The sequence below is a fragment of the Nicotiana attenuata genome, chromosome 12, assembly GCF_001879085.1.
Source record: "Nicotiana attenuata strain UT chromosome 12, NIATTr2, whole genome shotgun sequence".
NCBI classification, from domain to species: Eukaryota; Viridiplantae; Streptophyta; class Magnoliopsida; order Solanales; family Solanaceae; genus Nicotiana; species Nicotiana attenuata.
In genome coordinates, this window is record NC_032000.1 from 24,861,111 (window position 1) to 24,877,832 (window position 16,722).

The 16,722-nt window shown below is 37.7% G+C and overlaps 1 protein-coding gene across 1 annotated transcript in view; it reads left to right on the forward strand.

The window, feature by feature from the left end:
• The window catches only part of LOC109235454 (polyadenylation and cleavage factor homolog 4), a 10,133-nt gene extending 8,667 nt beyond the window's left edge, over nt 1–1,466 (forward strand). The window contains exon 7 of the mRNA XM_019401572.1: nt 794–1,466. Within this exon, the coding sequence (XP_019257117.1) occupies nt 794–835 (42 nt within the window). The 3' untranslated portion in view covers nt 836–1,466. The remainder of the gene's footprint in view (nt 1–793) is intronic.

Genomic DNA, 16,722 nt, shown 5'->3' on the forward strand with positions numbered 1-16,722 from the left:
CCCTCCTCTCTTTTCGTTTTTTGTTTGTTGTGTGTGTGTGTGGTGGGGGGGGGGGTAGATGACTTGATTGGGACTCCCCAACTTGTTTGGGACTGAGGAGTTGTTGGTTTAGATGATTTGATTGCATGTTAAATATCATTGTGTCTTATTCCTGAATATCTTACCTGATGGTGATGCACATGATGCCGAATGGCAACAGGCAGGTGACTGGAGTGTCATTTTCTTAGTGGTAAACACCTAAAATGGTATTCAATCTGTAGTGCCTCTAATTTGCCTGATAGTTGTACCAAGTCTATCTCTTTGTATTTATTGCAGTATTTTGTTGATACTGCTTCTTAATAATATCTTACCTTATCAGAAAAAAAAAAAAATCCCTGATAGTCGTATTCCTAACAACTATTAGGTGGTTGAGGACATAAAGTTGTAGAAGCTCAAAGCTTGAATCTCTATAGTTTGTTCTTGAAGTTGTTTAGTACTTGGTGACAAATAGTGCATGCCTTTCTAAGTATGATTAGAAAAAGCAACACAGTTTACCTGCGAAACGTGAGTGGCTGATTCTATAGTTAGGTGCAAGTTGTGGAGACAGAGGAATTGTAGCTACTGAAAGTCATTACTTAGTATTTAGTGGTTATCATAATTGCTGGTGCTTTTTTTAATCTCAAAACTGTTTTAATGTTAAAGACTTGCTTGTATATTTACTTTTCCCAAAACGCTGGGGATATGCTTGTTGATTCAGGGTTAATGTTTAAGGTTTCTAATTTGTTTTCTATATTTGGAAATTGATTTTCTCTAGGGTCTGGAAGATGGAAGTCAGAGGAAACGAATGCGGAGTTAGCTTCATTAAATTAGCTTCTAGGTGCATTGTAACTTTACCTTGAGATTCCTCCATGATAGTATTTTTCTTAGATTATTTTTAGGTACCGTGCCAGAATCGTGTACATGTACAGGAGTTGTAACATCAAAGCTTCTTGTCAAAAAAGGTTTCATACAGTCTTGGAGCATTTATATTCTGGCTTTCTCTATTGTTGCTTCCCTTGTGGATCTTCTTTCATTTGTTATTATTTTCTTGTTCAACTTTGAGGGGACGTACCAGCGAAGGTGCTTTTTGTATCCTTTGACTGTTAACAATTTGCGGGTATAATCCATTTTTTCTCCTTTCACATAGAAGTTTCTGCAGGAGGAGGCACAGGGTGCTCCGATGATCTTCTGCAAGCTGGTGCTGTGTCAGCATTAATCTAGATTTTTCTGCAGGGAAATGTTGGGAGCAAGAATAAATCTACTGTAGGTGCAATGCAATAAGGATTTCCTTCTAGTCCTTATCAGATGTAAAAATATGAACTATTTCTATTTACTGAATTATCGAGGCATATACAGTTTGATGTTGTAAGAGCTGTGTGATATGGTATTTGTCAGTTCTCTTTGTTGAATTAGTAATCTGCTTCAATGAAATATGTTGGTATTTGTTATGTGCTCGAGAGGGGGCCAATCTCATATGTGCATGGTTGCTATAATATATATAGTGGTGGCGATTTATGTACTGTTTAATGAGTAATTCCATTTAACTAACGTTGTGTGGTCAAGAAAATGCATTGGTCTAAATGCTGGTTGTAACTGTTGCCTCCCTCCTTAAGAAATGGTAGATCTTGCTATGGCTGAAGCTAATCAGGCTGTTTTGAGGGAGAGAATTAGCTGTTCAGAGTTGCTCTCGACTTGGGTTGCAAAGGATATTTCAATATCCCAAGGCAAATGAAGATTCACAGGGACCGGAAAAGAGTTTAATAAAGTCTAGTAACAATTCAAAGTCCAGTGACAGTGTGAATTGAATGTTATAGTAAAGTCCTTTCAGAGATTCTGTTTTTCTGTGGTGATAGTGTCACATTTGTTCAAGGGTCTTGTCTAAACAGTTCCTTCCATTTTCCCAGCTCTACCATCCGGTCGATTTTGTTCTACTTAAAAAACGGTATTTTTTTTGCCAACTTCATTTACTACTTACTTACCTATATGAATTAGTATAATTTATAGAGTTTTTTTTTTTCCGGTTCTGACCCGGTTTCACAGAAGTTCACGTCCTACTTCCGAAAGGGCCTTAAATCCATGGACATGCTCAATAGTTGATGTCCCAAAATTTAATTGATCTGATATTTATACCGACTTTGCATCCACTGCTACCAAATAGTAGTTGCTGCAATAGTACTTTGCACACATAATGAACTGTATACACTTTCGGACTTGGTGTACAACTATAGTTCTTAGATCTTGTGTCTCATAGAAACAATGGTACTTTCATCATGTTGTCCATTTTATATAATTTCGTTGACGTTAAAAAAGAAAAGAAATATTTTTTAGACATTTTATCGTTAGGCCCAAGTTTTACTAGAGTGTTATACTCGAAGCCAAAAGTTTGTTGGGCAACATCACTTGCATTCAAATGATGGAGGACAATTTCTTTTCATGGTCATAATATATTCACAATGTATAAAAGGCGCATCTGTTTTTTCTCTTCATGTTAAAAAGAAAAGGAAAAAATATTCTTAAAACTGTCTAGATAAAAGTCTGTTTCCATAATTTATATGCGAAAATAATAACGGGTTCTGAAAGCTAAAGATCCATCATATATGTTCAGGTAAGTGCAATTTTTTCTAACTTCTAATGCCGTGATAAACAAGCCCGTCTCGGAAAGCAACTAAGGATTCTACAATCTCTAATTAGATAAACAAATTAAAGTAGAAACTCGTAAATGAGTTGATATACACGACGTAGTATAGTGAACAAAGGGATTCTTACGAGTCTTCGTATTTGCATACTTTAACATCTTCTTCAACATCTAATATTTTAGTTATTAATGATTCGGTATCATTAAATCTTAAATTAATCCGTCCAAATTAATCTTATATTTTGACTTAATCAGGAGATGCTCAACAAGATTAGAGGCCTGAAGCGAAAATTTAATTGGAGGCCTTTGTTGAAACAAAACCTTCATATATATTTTTATTTGAAATATATTTTTCTAGCCTTTTGAAAATGAAAAGTTAATAATAATTTCTTTTATAAACCATTTAATCACTCTTAAGATACTTGTTGCAATGCTTGAAGCCTGCAAAGGAAAAAAAAAAATTAAGAATGTGCAATATAGCTTATTCAATAGTACTCTTCAACTCTTGCTTTTTATTAATTTTTTTTTTTACGAAACAATATAGCTTATCGAAAACTTGAATTTTTGCAGAAACCAAGAAAGAAAATATAAGAGTGTAATACACGTTTTTTGATGAGAATAAAAAATGAGATTCAGATTATTAGAGATATTAAAATAGAGAAACGTTTTCTAATGAGAAATATAAAAAAGAAAAAAATAATATATGTATTTACTAATGATATAAATAACACAAAAATTTATATTTAGGGTAAGGGTTTAGTGGAGTAATTCTCTTTCTTCCATTTTTGCACAAGCAATTATATCAATAACAAACTAAAAGTTATCTTTACATTATATAAATTTTTTTACTTACTTTTCTAGTTTAAAATACTCAATATTTTCTTTAAAAAAATTAACTTATAAATTTATTATTGATAAAAATTGGGCTCTACCTCCAAGGATTGTGGTGGGATGGATATGATTTAACCTACTTTAATCAGGTATTTCGGGTTTGAGGCCTATGAATAATATCATTTTAGAGTGCACTTTCCTTTCTACTAGGCCTTAGGCGGTGCGAAATCAAATTAATCGGGGCTTCAATACAACTACCGAACACATGTAGAAAATAAAAAATTTTTTGGGGCCCCCAAACTTTTGGGGCTTGAAACAATTGCTTTAGTTGCGTGACGCTCTAGCCGGTTACTTAATTTATGCATTTATTATTTATGTTGAAAGTGAAAATGACACTGAGGTATGCATTAATGTTGCAGAGTTTTATGCAAGCAATAAGATATACTATATTTAGTATTTGGCCAGATTATCAGTTAGATATTTGTTACATCAAACATATCTATTACTCAACCTGACCTCTTTGCAGAAAAAACATGTGAAAATATATTGGTTGCATGCCCATTTGTGGGAAGGTCTGAGCAATATCTGTCGTTTGTGCAACTTCTTTTGTCTGTTACTATGAAATTGTAGTCAATCAGAAATCGGCAATTGCGTTTACCAATGGACGTCAGTGCGATGACATTTTCGGTATTCCATAACTTGCCGTCTGGCACATAATCTATACAATTTGGCTATTAATTTATGCTCTCTTTATCCTAATTATTCATCTAACCTTTATTTTTCATGTTCTAAAATTTCAGAATATTTGTGACTGTTATATTTCTATAGAACTTCAAAATCTTAAAAAAACTTCAATTGCACTAAATTATAGTATTATTCTCTCCGGCCGCAAATATTAATCGTTTTGTAAAATAGAATTTGTTAAAATATTTGACGTTTAAGAAAAATAAAAGTTATGTTGTTTATTAAATTTTCTCCAAATCTATCATTAATATTCTACTTAGTGGTCGGTTAATTGAGTGAGACATTTAAGGAGAAATAAATAATGTAGTTTACAGAAACACTCTTATACTTAAAGGCAATTGAATATCCTTTTCAAGATGTGTACAAAAACTTTAAATGAAAGAAAATACGGATTCGAAGGAAATGCCTCTTAATATATAAGTTAAATCTATTATTATAGGTTGCCACTTATAACAGTTCAAATTCCAGTGGCACTGTGAAATGAATGTTATTGTTAGGTGGAAAATCTTTTAAGAGTTTCTGTTTTTCTGTGGTGACACTATATACGGTTAAAATCAAAGAAGGTTGATTTTGGGGCTTCTATGGTATTTCGAGCCCGGCCTCGATAGGCTCAGAGCACATTCCAGGGCTCGTCCTCGAAGCACTCGCTTTGAGGGGGTATACCGAAGACTCATCATAGCATACCTCGAGGCAGCATGAAAATCGACGATCATCATGGAAAGGCGGAGAGATTCCCAAGGGCACGTGATCAGAACTGACAAGGTCTGCAAAATGGGACAAAACAGTACTAAGCTATTATACAGCTGTACCAATAGCCTTTTCCCATCATTATTAGACATGTACTATGTTAGGATCCCCCTCCTATAAAAAGGGGACCCCTGCCATCTTGTAAGGGATTCGGATTATTAAACATATTGAATACAATACAACATTCTCTTCTCTTTGCTTAAACAATTGTTCTACACACTTATTGCTTATTCTTTCATTGTTCATTCAGTGTTTATCTATTGTTCTTCATTTATTGCTCATTATTAACCGCAAAGACCATCTTTGAGGCTCTCATTATCATTGATTCTTCATCAGTTGTTCACTGCTATTAGCCCCATCTAGACCTCGAGGCCCAGCCTTGTGTCCCTATTGGTTTGCATTTCTTATTTTCTTTACTTACATTTAGTATTTATTGCCTAACAACTGGTATTAAAATAAATCACATATTTTTAGAACCACAAAATCAAATATAATTGTAGTTACCATTTTCAAGGTAAACAGTTTGGTGCCCACCATGGGGATAAGAATAATAGTGATTGTTTTAGTGCTAGTTTTCTGAAAACACAAGTTATTCTTCACACTTTTTCTTGTCCAAGAATCTTTGATTCCAGGTCAAAAAATGTCTAACTCAGCAAATGCACATGAAAACAACGATATTGGGGTTCATGGAAAGAACGGACCAGAAGAACCTCAGCACATCATTCACATGATCATTGGAGAAACCGATGTCCCACAGGTACCCGTGTTCAAACGGGCCAAAGTGTCCATCGCAACAGAAAAGCAAACTCGGAGCTATGTACCCGGGGACGCTCTTATATTTAGAGAAGAAGATATCGCAACCTCGTCCCAACCACATAATGATGCACTGGTAATTTCTTTTCTTTTGAATAACATTCAAATTAAACGCATGCTCGTAGATCCAGGTAGCTCGGCCAACGTAATCAGGTCGAAGGTGGTGGAGCAGCTCAGATTGTTCGATTAGATCATACCCACCTCTCGAATCCTCAATGGATTCAACCTGGCAAACGTGACAACAAAAGGAGAAATCATCCTCCCAGTCAACGTGTCTGGTACAGTACAAAACACCAAGTTTCATGTCATCGAAGGTGACATAAGATACAATGCCTTACTTGGGAGACCGTGGATACACAACATGGGGACGGTACCATCAACTCTTCACTAGATGATGAAGTTCCCAACAAAAGATGGTATAAAAATGGTGTACGGAGAACAACGTGCAGCAAAGGAGATGTTCGCGGTAAACGACACGGAACCAACATCGACTCCCCCCATCTGGGATGAGTCAGGAAACAGGCCGACTCCCGAGGAACAGGTGGTATGTGAGCATTCGAACGAAGATGACGAAGAAGACTTCCTCACTCCTCGGACCTTCATTACGCCTGAGGAGTCGGATGCAACGAAATCAACGGTCGAAGAACTCGAACAGGTCGTCTTGGTCAAGCATCTTCCGGATTGAAAGGTATACCTGGGAACGGGGTTAACCCCTGAACTCAGGAAAAAACTCATCCATTTTCTTATTGAGAACGTTGATTGCTTTGCTTGGTCCCATTTAGACATAACAAGGATCTTGCCGAAATAACCACCCATCGACTAAGTGTCGATCCCAGGTTCAAACTAGTGAAGCAAAAAAGGAGGCCTCAATCCGAGGTAAAACATGCGTTCATCAAAGATGAGGTAACAAAACTCCTCAAAATAGGATCAATTAGGGAGGTAAAATACCCCGAATGGTTGGCTAATGTAGTGGTGGTCCCCAAAAAAGGAAATAAATTAAGAATGTGCGTAGATTATAAAGACTTGAATAAAGCATGCCCCAAGGACTCATTCCCGTTGCCCAACATCCATCGCCTGATCGATGCCACGGTCGGCCACGAGATCCTCACTTTTCTCGATGCCTATTCCGGGTATAACCAAATCCAAATGAACCCAGAGGACAGGGAAAAGACTTCGTTCATCTTGAAGTATGGTACATACTGTTATAACGTAATGCCCTTCGGGCTAAAAAACGCAGGAGATACGTACCAACGCCTAGTTAATAAGATGTTCGAATATCAAATAGGCCAATCTATGGAAGTATATATTGATGACATGCTAGTTAAGGCCCTGCGCGCAGAGAGCCATTTGACCCATTTGCAGGAAACATTCGATATCCTCAGAAGTTACAACATGAAGCTCAACCCCAAGAAATGTGCCTTCGGAGTAGGATCGGGCAAATTTTTAGGCTTCATGGTGTCGAATAGGGGGATCGAGATTAACCCCGACAAAATCAACGCCATTGAAGAAATCACAGTGGTGAACAATGTGAAGGCCGTACAGCGGCCTTAGGCCGATTCATCTTAAGATCGTCAGATCGGAGTCATAATTTCTTCTCCATGCTCAAAAAGAAAAACAACTTTGAGTGGACTCCGGAATGACAACACACTTTAGAGGAGTTAAAGCGGTATCTCTCGAGCCCACTTTTGCTCCACAGCCCGAAAGAAGATGAAACGTTATACTTGTATCTGGACGTATCCGAAGTAGCGGTAAGTGGTGTGTTGGTTCGGGAAGAACAAGGTATGCAATTCCTTGTTTATTACGTAAGTCAGACTCTAGAAGATGCTAAAACCAGGTATCCCCACTTAGAAAAATTAGCTCTTGCATAAATAAGTGCATCGCAGAAATTAAAATCTTATTTTCAATGCCACCGTATATGTGTTCTAACAGCATACCCTCTTTGAAACATCTTGCACAAGCCTGAATTATCGGGCAGATTGGCCAAATGGGCCATCGAGCTCGGAGGGTTTGATATCGAGTATCAACCTCGGACGGCTATCAAGTCCCAAATTTTGGCGGACTTCATGGCTGATTTTACGCCTACCCTCGTGCTCGAGGTAGAGAAAGAACTCTTGCTAGAAACGGGCACATCATCGGGGGTATGGACCCTATTCACCGACGGTGCCTCGAACGTAAAATAGCCCGGGCTCGGCATCATTTTGAAACTTCCTACGGGCGGCATGATTAGGCAATCTATAAAAACTCCGAAATTCACTAACAACGAGGCCGAGTATGAGGCTATGATTGCAGGTCTCGAGTTGGCCAAAAGCCTAGGAGCAGAAGTCATCGAAGCAAAATGTGACTCCCTTCTGGTAGTTAACCAAGTAAATGGGAGCTTCGAGGTTCGAGAAGACAGGATGCAAAGATACTTAGATAAACTTCAGGTCATATTGCATCGTTTCAAAGAGTGGACTCTGGTCCACATTCCCCGAGATCAGAACAGTGAGGCCGACGCACTCGCGAACCTGGGGTCATCCGTCGAAGAAGATGACATATTCCCAGGGGCTGTTGTACAGTTGTCTAAGTCGGTGATTGAAGAAGGCCACGCGATCAAGTCAACAAGTCTAACATAGGATTAGAGGAATAAATACATCGATTATTTGAAAAACGGGAAGCTGTCCACAGACTTAAAGGAATCGAGGGCCCTCCGAGCCAAAGCAACTCGATTTTTACTCGACGAGAACGGAATGCTATATAGAAAGACCTTCGACGGACCTCTAGCAGTATGCTTGGGAGCAGGGGACACCAATTATGTACTTTGAGAAATCCACGAGGGCACCTGTGGAAATCATTCCGGCGCCGATGCTTTGGTTCGGAAAGTGATCAGGCCAGGCTACTATTGGGACAGCATGGAGAAGGACACCAAGGAATTCGTTTGAAGATGTGACAAATGCCAAAGGTTTGCGCCGATGATTCACCAACCCGGCGAACAACTACACTCAGTCTTATCACCATGGCCGTTCATGAAATGGGGGATGGACATCGTCGGCCCCCTACCAACGGCGCCAGGTAAAGCCAGATTCATTCTGTTTATGACTGACTATTTCTCAAAATGAGTGGAAGCACAGGCCTTCGAGAAGATAAGAGAAAAAGAAGTTATTGACTTCATATGGGATCACATCATATGCCGATTAGGGATTCCCTCCGAGATTACAAGTGATAATGGGAAGCAGTTCATAGGCAGCAAGGTGAGGAAGTTCCTCGAAGACCATAAGATCAAGAGAATCCTGTCGATGCCCTATCACCCATGTGCAAATGGACAAGCCGAGTCCACAAACAAGACCATCATCCAAAACATGAAAAAGAGGTTAGAAAATGCAAAGGGAAAATGGAGAGAGGTATTGCCCGAAGTACTATGGGCATACCGAACAACTTCGTAGTCAAGCACAGGAGAGACACCATTCTCTTTGGTATACAGGTCCGAGGCTCTGATACCGGTCGAGGTCGGAGAGCCAAGCGCCAGATTTTGGCATGCCACTGAGTACTCGAACAGCGAGGCCATGACTACAGCCCTCGAGCTACTGGATGAAAAGCGAGAGGCTGCACTAGTCCGAATGGCCGCCCAAAAGCAGAGGATCGAGAGATATTGTAACAGGAGAACAACCTGCGATACTTCGGAGTCGGTGACTTAGTCCTAAGGAAAGTCAGCCTCAACACTCGAAACCCAAATGAAGGGAAGCTAGAGCCGTCAATATGGGCTTGGCCCGTTGGGCCAGCCCAGCCTTGCCCAGCCTAGCCCGTGATTTAGTAGGGTTGGGCTAGAATTTTTGGAGCCCATTTAAAAATGATGCTTTTAAGCCCGGCCCGAGTAAGCCCGTAGCCTGTGAGGCTTGACTGAGGTTGGGCTAGGCCGGCCCGTGGGCCTAATAAATTTTTTATTTAAATATATAAAAAATTAAAAGTATACTGCCTCTAGAGATGGAAAGTCAGAATTGGATCTTTACTAAGAGGAACCAAATCTTGATCTTGAGAAGTTTCAAGAGTTGGATGTTGTCATGTACTGGAAGGACCATTCTAGAAAATATCTCGATCTTTCAATGGTGATTGATGGTGCGTGATGTACTTAGTATTCCTATTACCATTGTAGCATCAGAATCAACATTTAGCATTGGTGGCGTGTTCTTATAAAGTACAGAAGTTGCATTTATTATGAAAATGTCCAAACACTCGTTACTGCTCGCAATTGGCTGCATAGCTTTTCCCAAACTCAAACTGGTAATATTTTTTTATGTGAATTTAAATGTTATTAGTTTTTAAAGTTTAATTATTCTTAATATTCTTAATTAATTCATTTTCTTGTTAGTTTTTCTCAAAGGTTCTTTATTTGTCGGGAAAGTTTCCAATACTAAGTATTACTTTGTAAAGTTGAAAATACTTAGATGTAAATTAATTACTACTCCATGTTTTTCTTTCTAATATTTATTGTATGTTTAGTCTAATCTCTTTCACCTAATATTCAGGTTAGATGTTATATGAGAATCAGAAGCATATAATGATGCAGCTAAATGTTACATACTAAACCAGAGACCAAAGATGTACATAAATTAAGGAGCTACACCAGCTTTTGCAAAGTGATTTGAAGAACTTTGATTCCTTTGTTACCAGTAAATAGATACTTATTGTGTAACACATATATGAGTTTACTTTTATTACTATTAAAAGTAGTATACCATGAAAGTCTCAAGGGTGAGTCTACTTTGGCATATTATGCCATTAATTGAGTGTAAGACGGTGGGTTCAAGTCCCAACGCACTATGTTGATGAAAAGACGTTGGATTCGAGTTTCAATGCAGTATGGTCTAACATGCCTTTATATGGTTAAGGCATTGGGTTTGAGTCCCAATGCAACATATTGATGATATAATGATGACTAAAGAAAATAATATATTTTTAATGTAAAAATCTTGTCCCACTTGATTCACACCATTCTTGAAGTGAATATGGTAGCAGTGCATAATAAGTCTGAATAAAGGCAAGTGGTTGATCAATAAACGTGGACGTGCCAAAGACCAAATAATAATGGTCATCATTATGGTAGTTGTAAAAGAGAACANGGTATGAAAAATTTATAAAGCACGTTGTGATAATTATACTCCATTCTTTGAAGAGAATGTGACTTGTGCATTGAGAATGCAGATTCATTCCTGAAGGTGAATGTAACAATATGTGATAAAAGTAATGAATAAAGACGTGCAATGCATGATTGGATACATACAACAAATCACCTCTAAGGGAGGTTTGAGAGAAAGAGAGATAATGAATATTAGTGTGTGATTACATGAATATGTCATTGGTCGCGTGCATGTGATACGCCAAAATAATTTGACATGCCTTATAAAAAGTTATTAAAGGCAAAAGTAAAGCAAGAAAAGATTTTGCTTACGATGATTTTGACCACGAAAATCATTATGATAAGATTTTCTCCGTGAAGGAGACATTCACCATATGGATGGTGTGACAAAAGATTTTGTAGTACAAAATTAATTAAGAGCTCCGGAAGAGCTAATTTGTTACTATCCGGATGAATGAAATTGTTCTTGACATTAATATTGCAGTAAGTCTCAAAAGAAACTTTTTAAGTTTCAAATGTATTAGCCAAAGTGGTTGGCAAATTGAGGCTATAAATGAAAAGAAGATCGATTATCTTCATATTACTATAACATACCGGGTAAATATGAAAGGTTACCCGACTTTTCTTCTATTTGTACTACACAAGTATAAGCATGATGATGGAATCACATGCCACAAGTAAACTAGAGGTTTACTGAAACAAATATTAGTTGGCATGAACGGGTTGGCCATCCCGATTCAATTATGATGCAAAAATTAATTGAGAATTCACATTGGCATATATTGAAGAAATAGAAGATTCTTCAAGAATTCTCTTGTGCTGCATATTCTCATGATATACCAGTTAATGTTGGGATTGAATCTCTTAAGATCTGGAACGAATAAAATGTATATATATATATATATATATATATATATAACCTGCCATGTGGACCGTTTACTATTATATGATTTTAATAGATGCATCTATTGTATGGTCATATGTGCGTTTGTTGTCAACTTGCAGTTTGGATTTTGCAAGATTGATTGCTCAAATTATTAGAGCAGAGTCCAGAATATAAATTTATCTTGATAATGCTGGTTTAAATCCAAGTTGGTTTAGCAGAGATTGTATGCCTCCAATTATAGATAAACCATTGGTTATGAGAACAAAATTACCAAAAGGAAATTTGGTATGAGATGTATTATTTAATATAGAGCAGCACTTGTACGCATCTAGCCAAGTTATGATAAATTCTCCCCGTCACAATTGGTTCAGGGTCAGGAACCAAATAATTTCCATCTTGAAACATAGATGTGCTATATGATTTAATTGTGACACCACAATGCACAAAGATGGGTTCCCAAATAAGGTTGAGAAATGTGTTGGTGATCCTAACATTAGGGGGAGAAAATGGGCAGCTGAAACGGTGATACTTGGGATGAATTATTATGAATACATCTAGATCCTCGTACAAGAAAATGTGAACTTATGTGAACTTGAAGTTCAAGTGATAATTCATTTTCAAAATATTGCCAGGAGCATTTGCTGACCCAAAGCTAAATGTCATATTTCAGCTGTTAATGCACCAAAATAGAATAAAGTCCATGATCGACAGAGTTTATGACACGCATGAAGCGTAATAGACTAATCGGTTCCAAAGATAAAGCTCCTTGAAGAAGAGAGGAGAAAATGTTCAAGATGGTCACAATAAGGAGGCAAGTGATTTATAAGAGCACCATGACATAACACTTTATAAGACCTCATGGGAGAGGCTCAGGTACCTGAAAATAATGAGATAAAGAGATCTCAATAAGTTATGTCTTTAGTGGGTAATGACGGAACCGATGTAAAATGATCATTGATGATATTGTTTATATAATGTAGCGCCCAATATTATTAATATTGACGAGGATGTTGAGCTCAAATCTGTCATGGATTTTGGACAGATAAATGATTGGCCAAATGAAAAATATGCAATGAAAATTGAATTCATCTGAAAAATATGAAGTTGGACGAATAGTCCCAACAACTGAAAGTATAAAGGCTATATGGAGATATTGAAATATGATTAATATCATATTGCAAAAGGAATCCTTGATATATATTTGCTTATTCTAACAAATATTGTCAAGGTTTTGTTGGTTATACAAATGCAGGGCATAGTTCGTTGTTCAAACAATCTATTTCCATGTGAGGACGTGTGACTTTTCTTTGAAAAGACGATTCCAATAATATTGAAGACGATGATGCTTACATAGCTCAATTAAAAGAACGATATATTGAAGAAGACAAAATAAAGCACATTTAGTCAAAGTTTCTTTGCAGAGACGATCTTCAATAGAATGATGAAACAGATGTTCAAGAAATTCCTTCAAGTGATAATTTGGCGGAATAATTCACGAAGGCATTGCCGAACTCAATATTAGAGAAGTTGTTATACAAGCTTGGAATTCAGCGTCTCCGAGAAATAAAGTGATATTTTCATCAGGGGGAGGCAAATACGCACTGTACTCTTTTTCCCTTAGCTAAGATTTTATCCCACTGGGTTTTCCTGGCAAGATTTTTAATGAGGCAGGAAGTAATGCGTATTACAAGATATGTGTACTCTTTTTCCTTCATTAAGATTTTTTCCTACATTGTTTTTTCTTAGTAAGGTTTTAACGAGGCACATTATCTATGGACATCCAAGGGGGAGTGTTATGAAATGCATATTTATATGGATGTCCACTAATCAAATATAACTCCCACTACTCTTCTCCATTATGTAGATAAACCCCACTACTTCTCACCATTATTGTTGTAACTCCCACACCTTCATAACCTACCCATGATCTTCCTCCACGATCTCAAATGCTTAATGGCATACTTATGGAATTCTTTTGGTATACCTCTATGTTGTACTATAAATAGAGGATGATAACTCATTTTGTAATACACTTGAATACATTGAAGAAATAAGAATCTCTCCTCTCTTTCTCTCTATATTCTTGTCTATTTGCTTGTCTCATATTATTACTTTGAGCTAAGTTTTGTCACAGAACCAGAAATATATACTTGAACTAAAGCATGCTCTTTTTTAGTAAGTCCCTTTCGGTTACCCTACTTGTTATAACTGATTACTACAATATTCGCCTCTTTCGGTTACAAATAAGTGTAGAATCAATTTTAACATATATGAGCTAGATGTCATTAAATATAGGTTAACATCTATCAATACCAAAATTAAGTATTACTTCTTCTGCTTCTATCGATTACAGAATTAGTAAGAAGTTAATATGTAGTACGAAATAGATAGATGTTAACAAATTAAATAACACCCAACTATAAAGCAGATAAAATTTAAATAAAAAGCTTCAGCTCAAGCATGTGAAATTGAAGAATTATATCTACTATTATATAAAAATATTAAGATCCGTCATTTTCCCAACACAAGAAAAGTTACTCCATATTGGAGCCAATACCGACAACGGAAATAATCTTGCCCATTAAATAAGAAAATAGAAAGAAATATTCAAGAGAATAATTCCTCCTATTTAATTAAAAACAGGAACTAGAGTAATTTCCAATACTACAATTTATTCAGAACAAGAAATGAAGCCAGAGTAATGGCTAATAGAAGAAACAGAAGCAAAACTAAAGAACAAAGAGAAAGGGAAAACTTTCTGCTCAATATTACACTTTTCAGATTTTGGTTTCGCCCTCTCTCCTCTTATTTCACGATTGATGCCTCTTTTATAGCCAAGCCATGACAAACTTTTCAATACACTCTTGGATATGAACTTGTTATGGCTGGTTGTGGCCTTGTTATGCTTGGTTATGATCTTCTGTTGTAGGTTAGTTATGGATCGATTATAGTTTGTTGTACCCGGTTGTGGGTCGGTTGTCCTTTGTCGTGGCAGATCACTTTATACAATGTCTTTCTTTAGCACCATAGTTTACTTTGCTTTAGCTTGTCCGTTTTTCTACTTTTTCCTCTGTAATCTTCTCGTTCCCGGACCAATCCTTCTTTAACTTTTCCTGCATAATTAGACAAAACTATGGAAGAAATATGATAGTTTTTGTGTTTTTACAAAGAAATTATATGTTTAAAAATCAAGTAAAATGCACTTATCATACCACGAACGGGTTTTACCGGCGAGGTTTTTAACGAGGCAACATCCATATGCTACCTAAGGAGAACTCATCAAGTATTCAAGACTTCTCTTCGATCAACCTCAAATACTGTGGAGCATCACCCCAAGTGATCGCCTCTCGGAAGAAACCGAACTATGCCTAGGAGGACCTCGATAGGAAAACGTTGTATTGGGCCAAACGGTCAAATGAACCGTGTCCATATAGAATAATCGAGCCTCCAAAGGCAAAAAACATGTACGCATATATCAAGTGATTGAGGAAGCCCCTTTTGCTTATCAAAACACTTTGTGCCTCAAAGAAGTTCACTACTTTCTCATAAAACGGCACAAGGGCCAAAAACTCTCAAACACTCGGGGACTGTCATCAATGGTCAGTTCATCGAGCCATCAAAAACTCGAATTCGTAAGACCTCGATCGGGCAACTTCGAGCTCATAAGCCCTCAGTGAGGCAACATCAAATTTATAAGACCTTAAAAAGGCATAACCCCGATATTAAGGCCAAGGCTATATATCGAACTTATAAGACCCCTAAAAAGGCATACCCTCGATATAGACGCCAAGGTCAACACACACGGGGACTAAAGGCTACAGCCAAACATAAAGACTACGGTCGAACTAAAAGGCTACAGCTAAATTAACGCGGCTCGGAGACGTCCGATTGCAGCCATAAAACTAAAGACCTCCAAATACTTCGAAAAGAACTGGTTAATTAGGCTACCCTTGGAATAAGCAAAAGAGCTTCGATCATATCATCTCCAAACAGTGAAAAGGCTCCGATACAATCAACCTTCAGCAAAAAAGCTTCAAAAAATCAGCCTTCAAGAGAACCTCCCGAGGTACTCAATTATCGTCACATATCGACTCATAATTGAGGTTCTTATTTGAGTTGTCGAAGAGTCGGACGAACATAAAACATGCAAAGGCATAATCAAGTCTTTAGCCAAAAAGAGGGAAAACTATAGCCATATTAGAGGTCGTATCGACCCAATCTAAAAAGAGCCTAAAGGCCAATGCGTAAGAGCCTAAGGGCCAACCTAAAGAGCCTAAGGGCCAATGCGTAAGAGCCTAAGAGCCAGCCTAAAGAGCCTAAGGGCCAATGCGTAAGAGCCTAAGGGCCAGTCTAAAGAGACTAAGGGCCAATATATTGAAAACCTAAGGGTCAATGAGTCCGAGTCAAAATTTCACTCGAGGATCGAATACCGAACGGTCAAGTATTATCAATCACTCATCGAGCATGAAACCTGAGGGGTTTATATCATAATTTCGACACACCGATCTAGTCATCGACGAACATCAAAATTTACTCCAAAAAGTCAAAGGTAAGACAAGAAATAACAAAAAACAAAGATCCTTATATATATATTATAAAGGTCCACAGACATATTTGCCAGTCTCGCGCCTAGAACCCTCACACAAAAAATGAGCAAATGAAAACCTAATCTACCGTCGGGGTCACTTTCCCGGATGGAGCTCCCTCAGAAGATGTGCCTTCGACTTGTTCCTCGACCCCCAGAACGTCAACGTCCTCATCCCCCTCGGGGACTTCGCCTTCATCGTCATCACCCTCCGAGCCGCTGGTCGAACCACTGTCTGAACCATCATCGGAGGAAAGCAGGGCTGCCGATTCTTCCTCTAGGACTTTCATCCTCTCAATCTCAGCAGACAAATCGATGCCCCCTACATGTACATCCTAGAGAGCCTGTCTCCG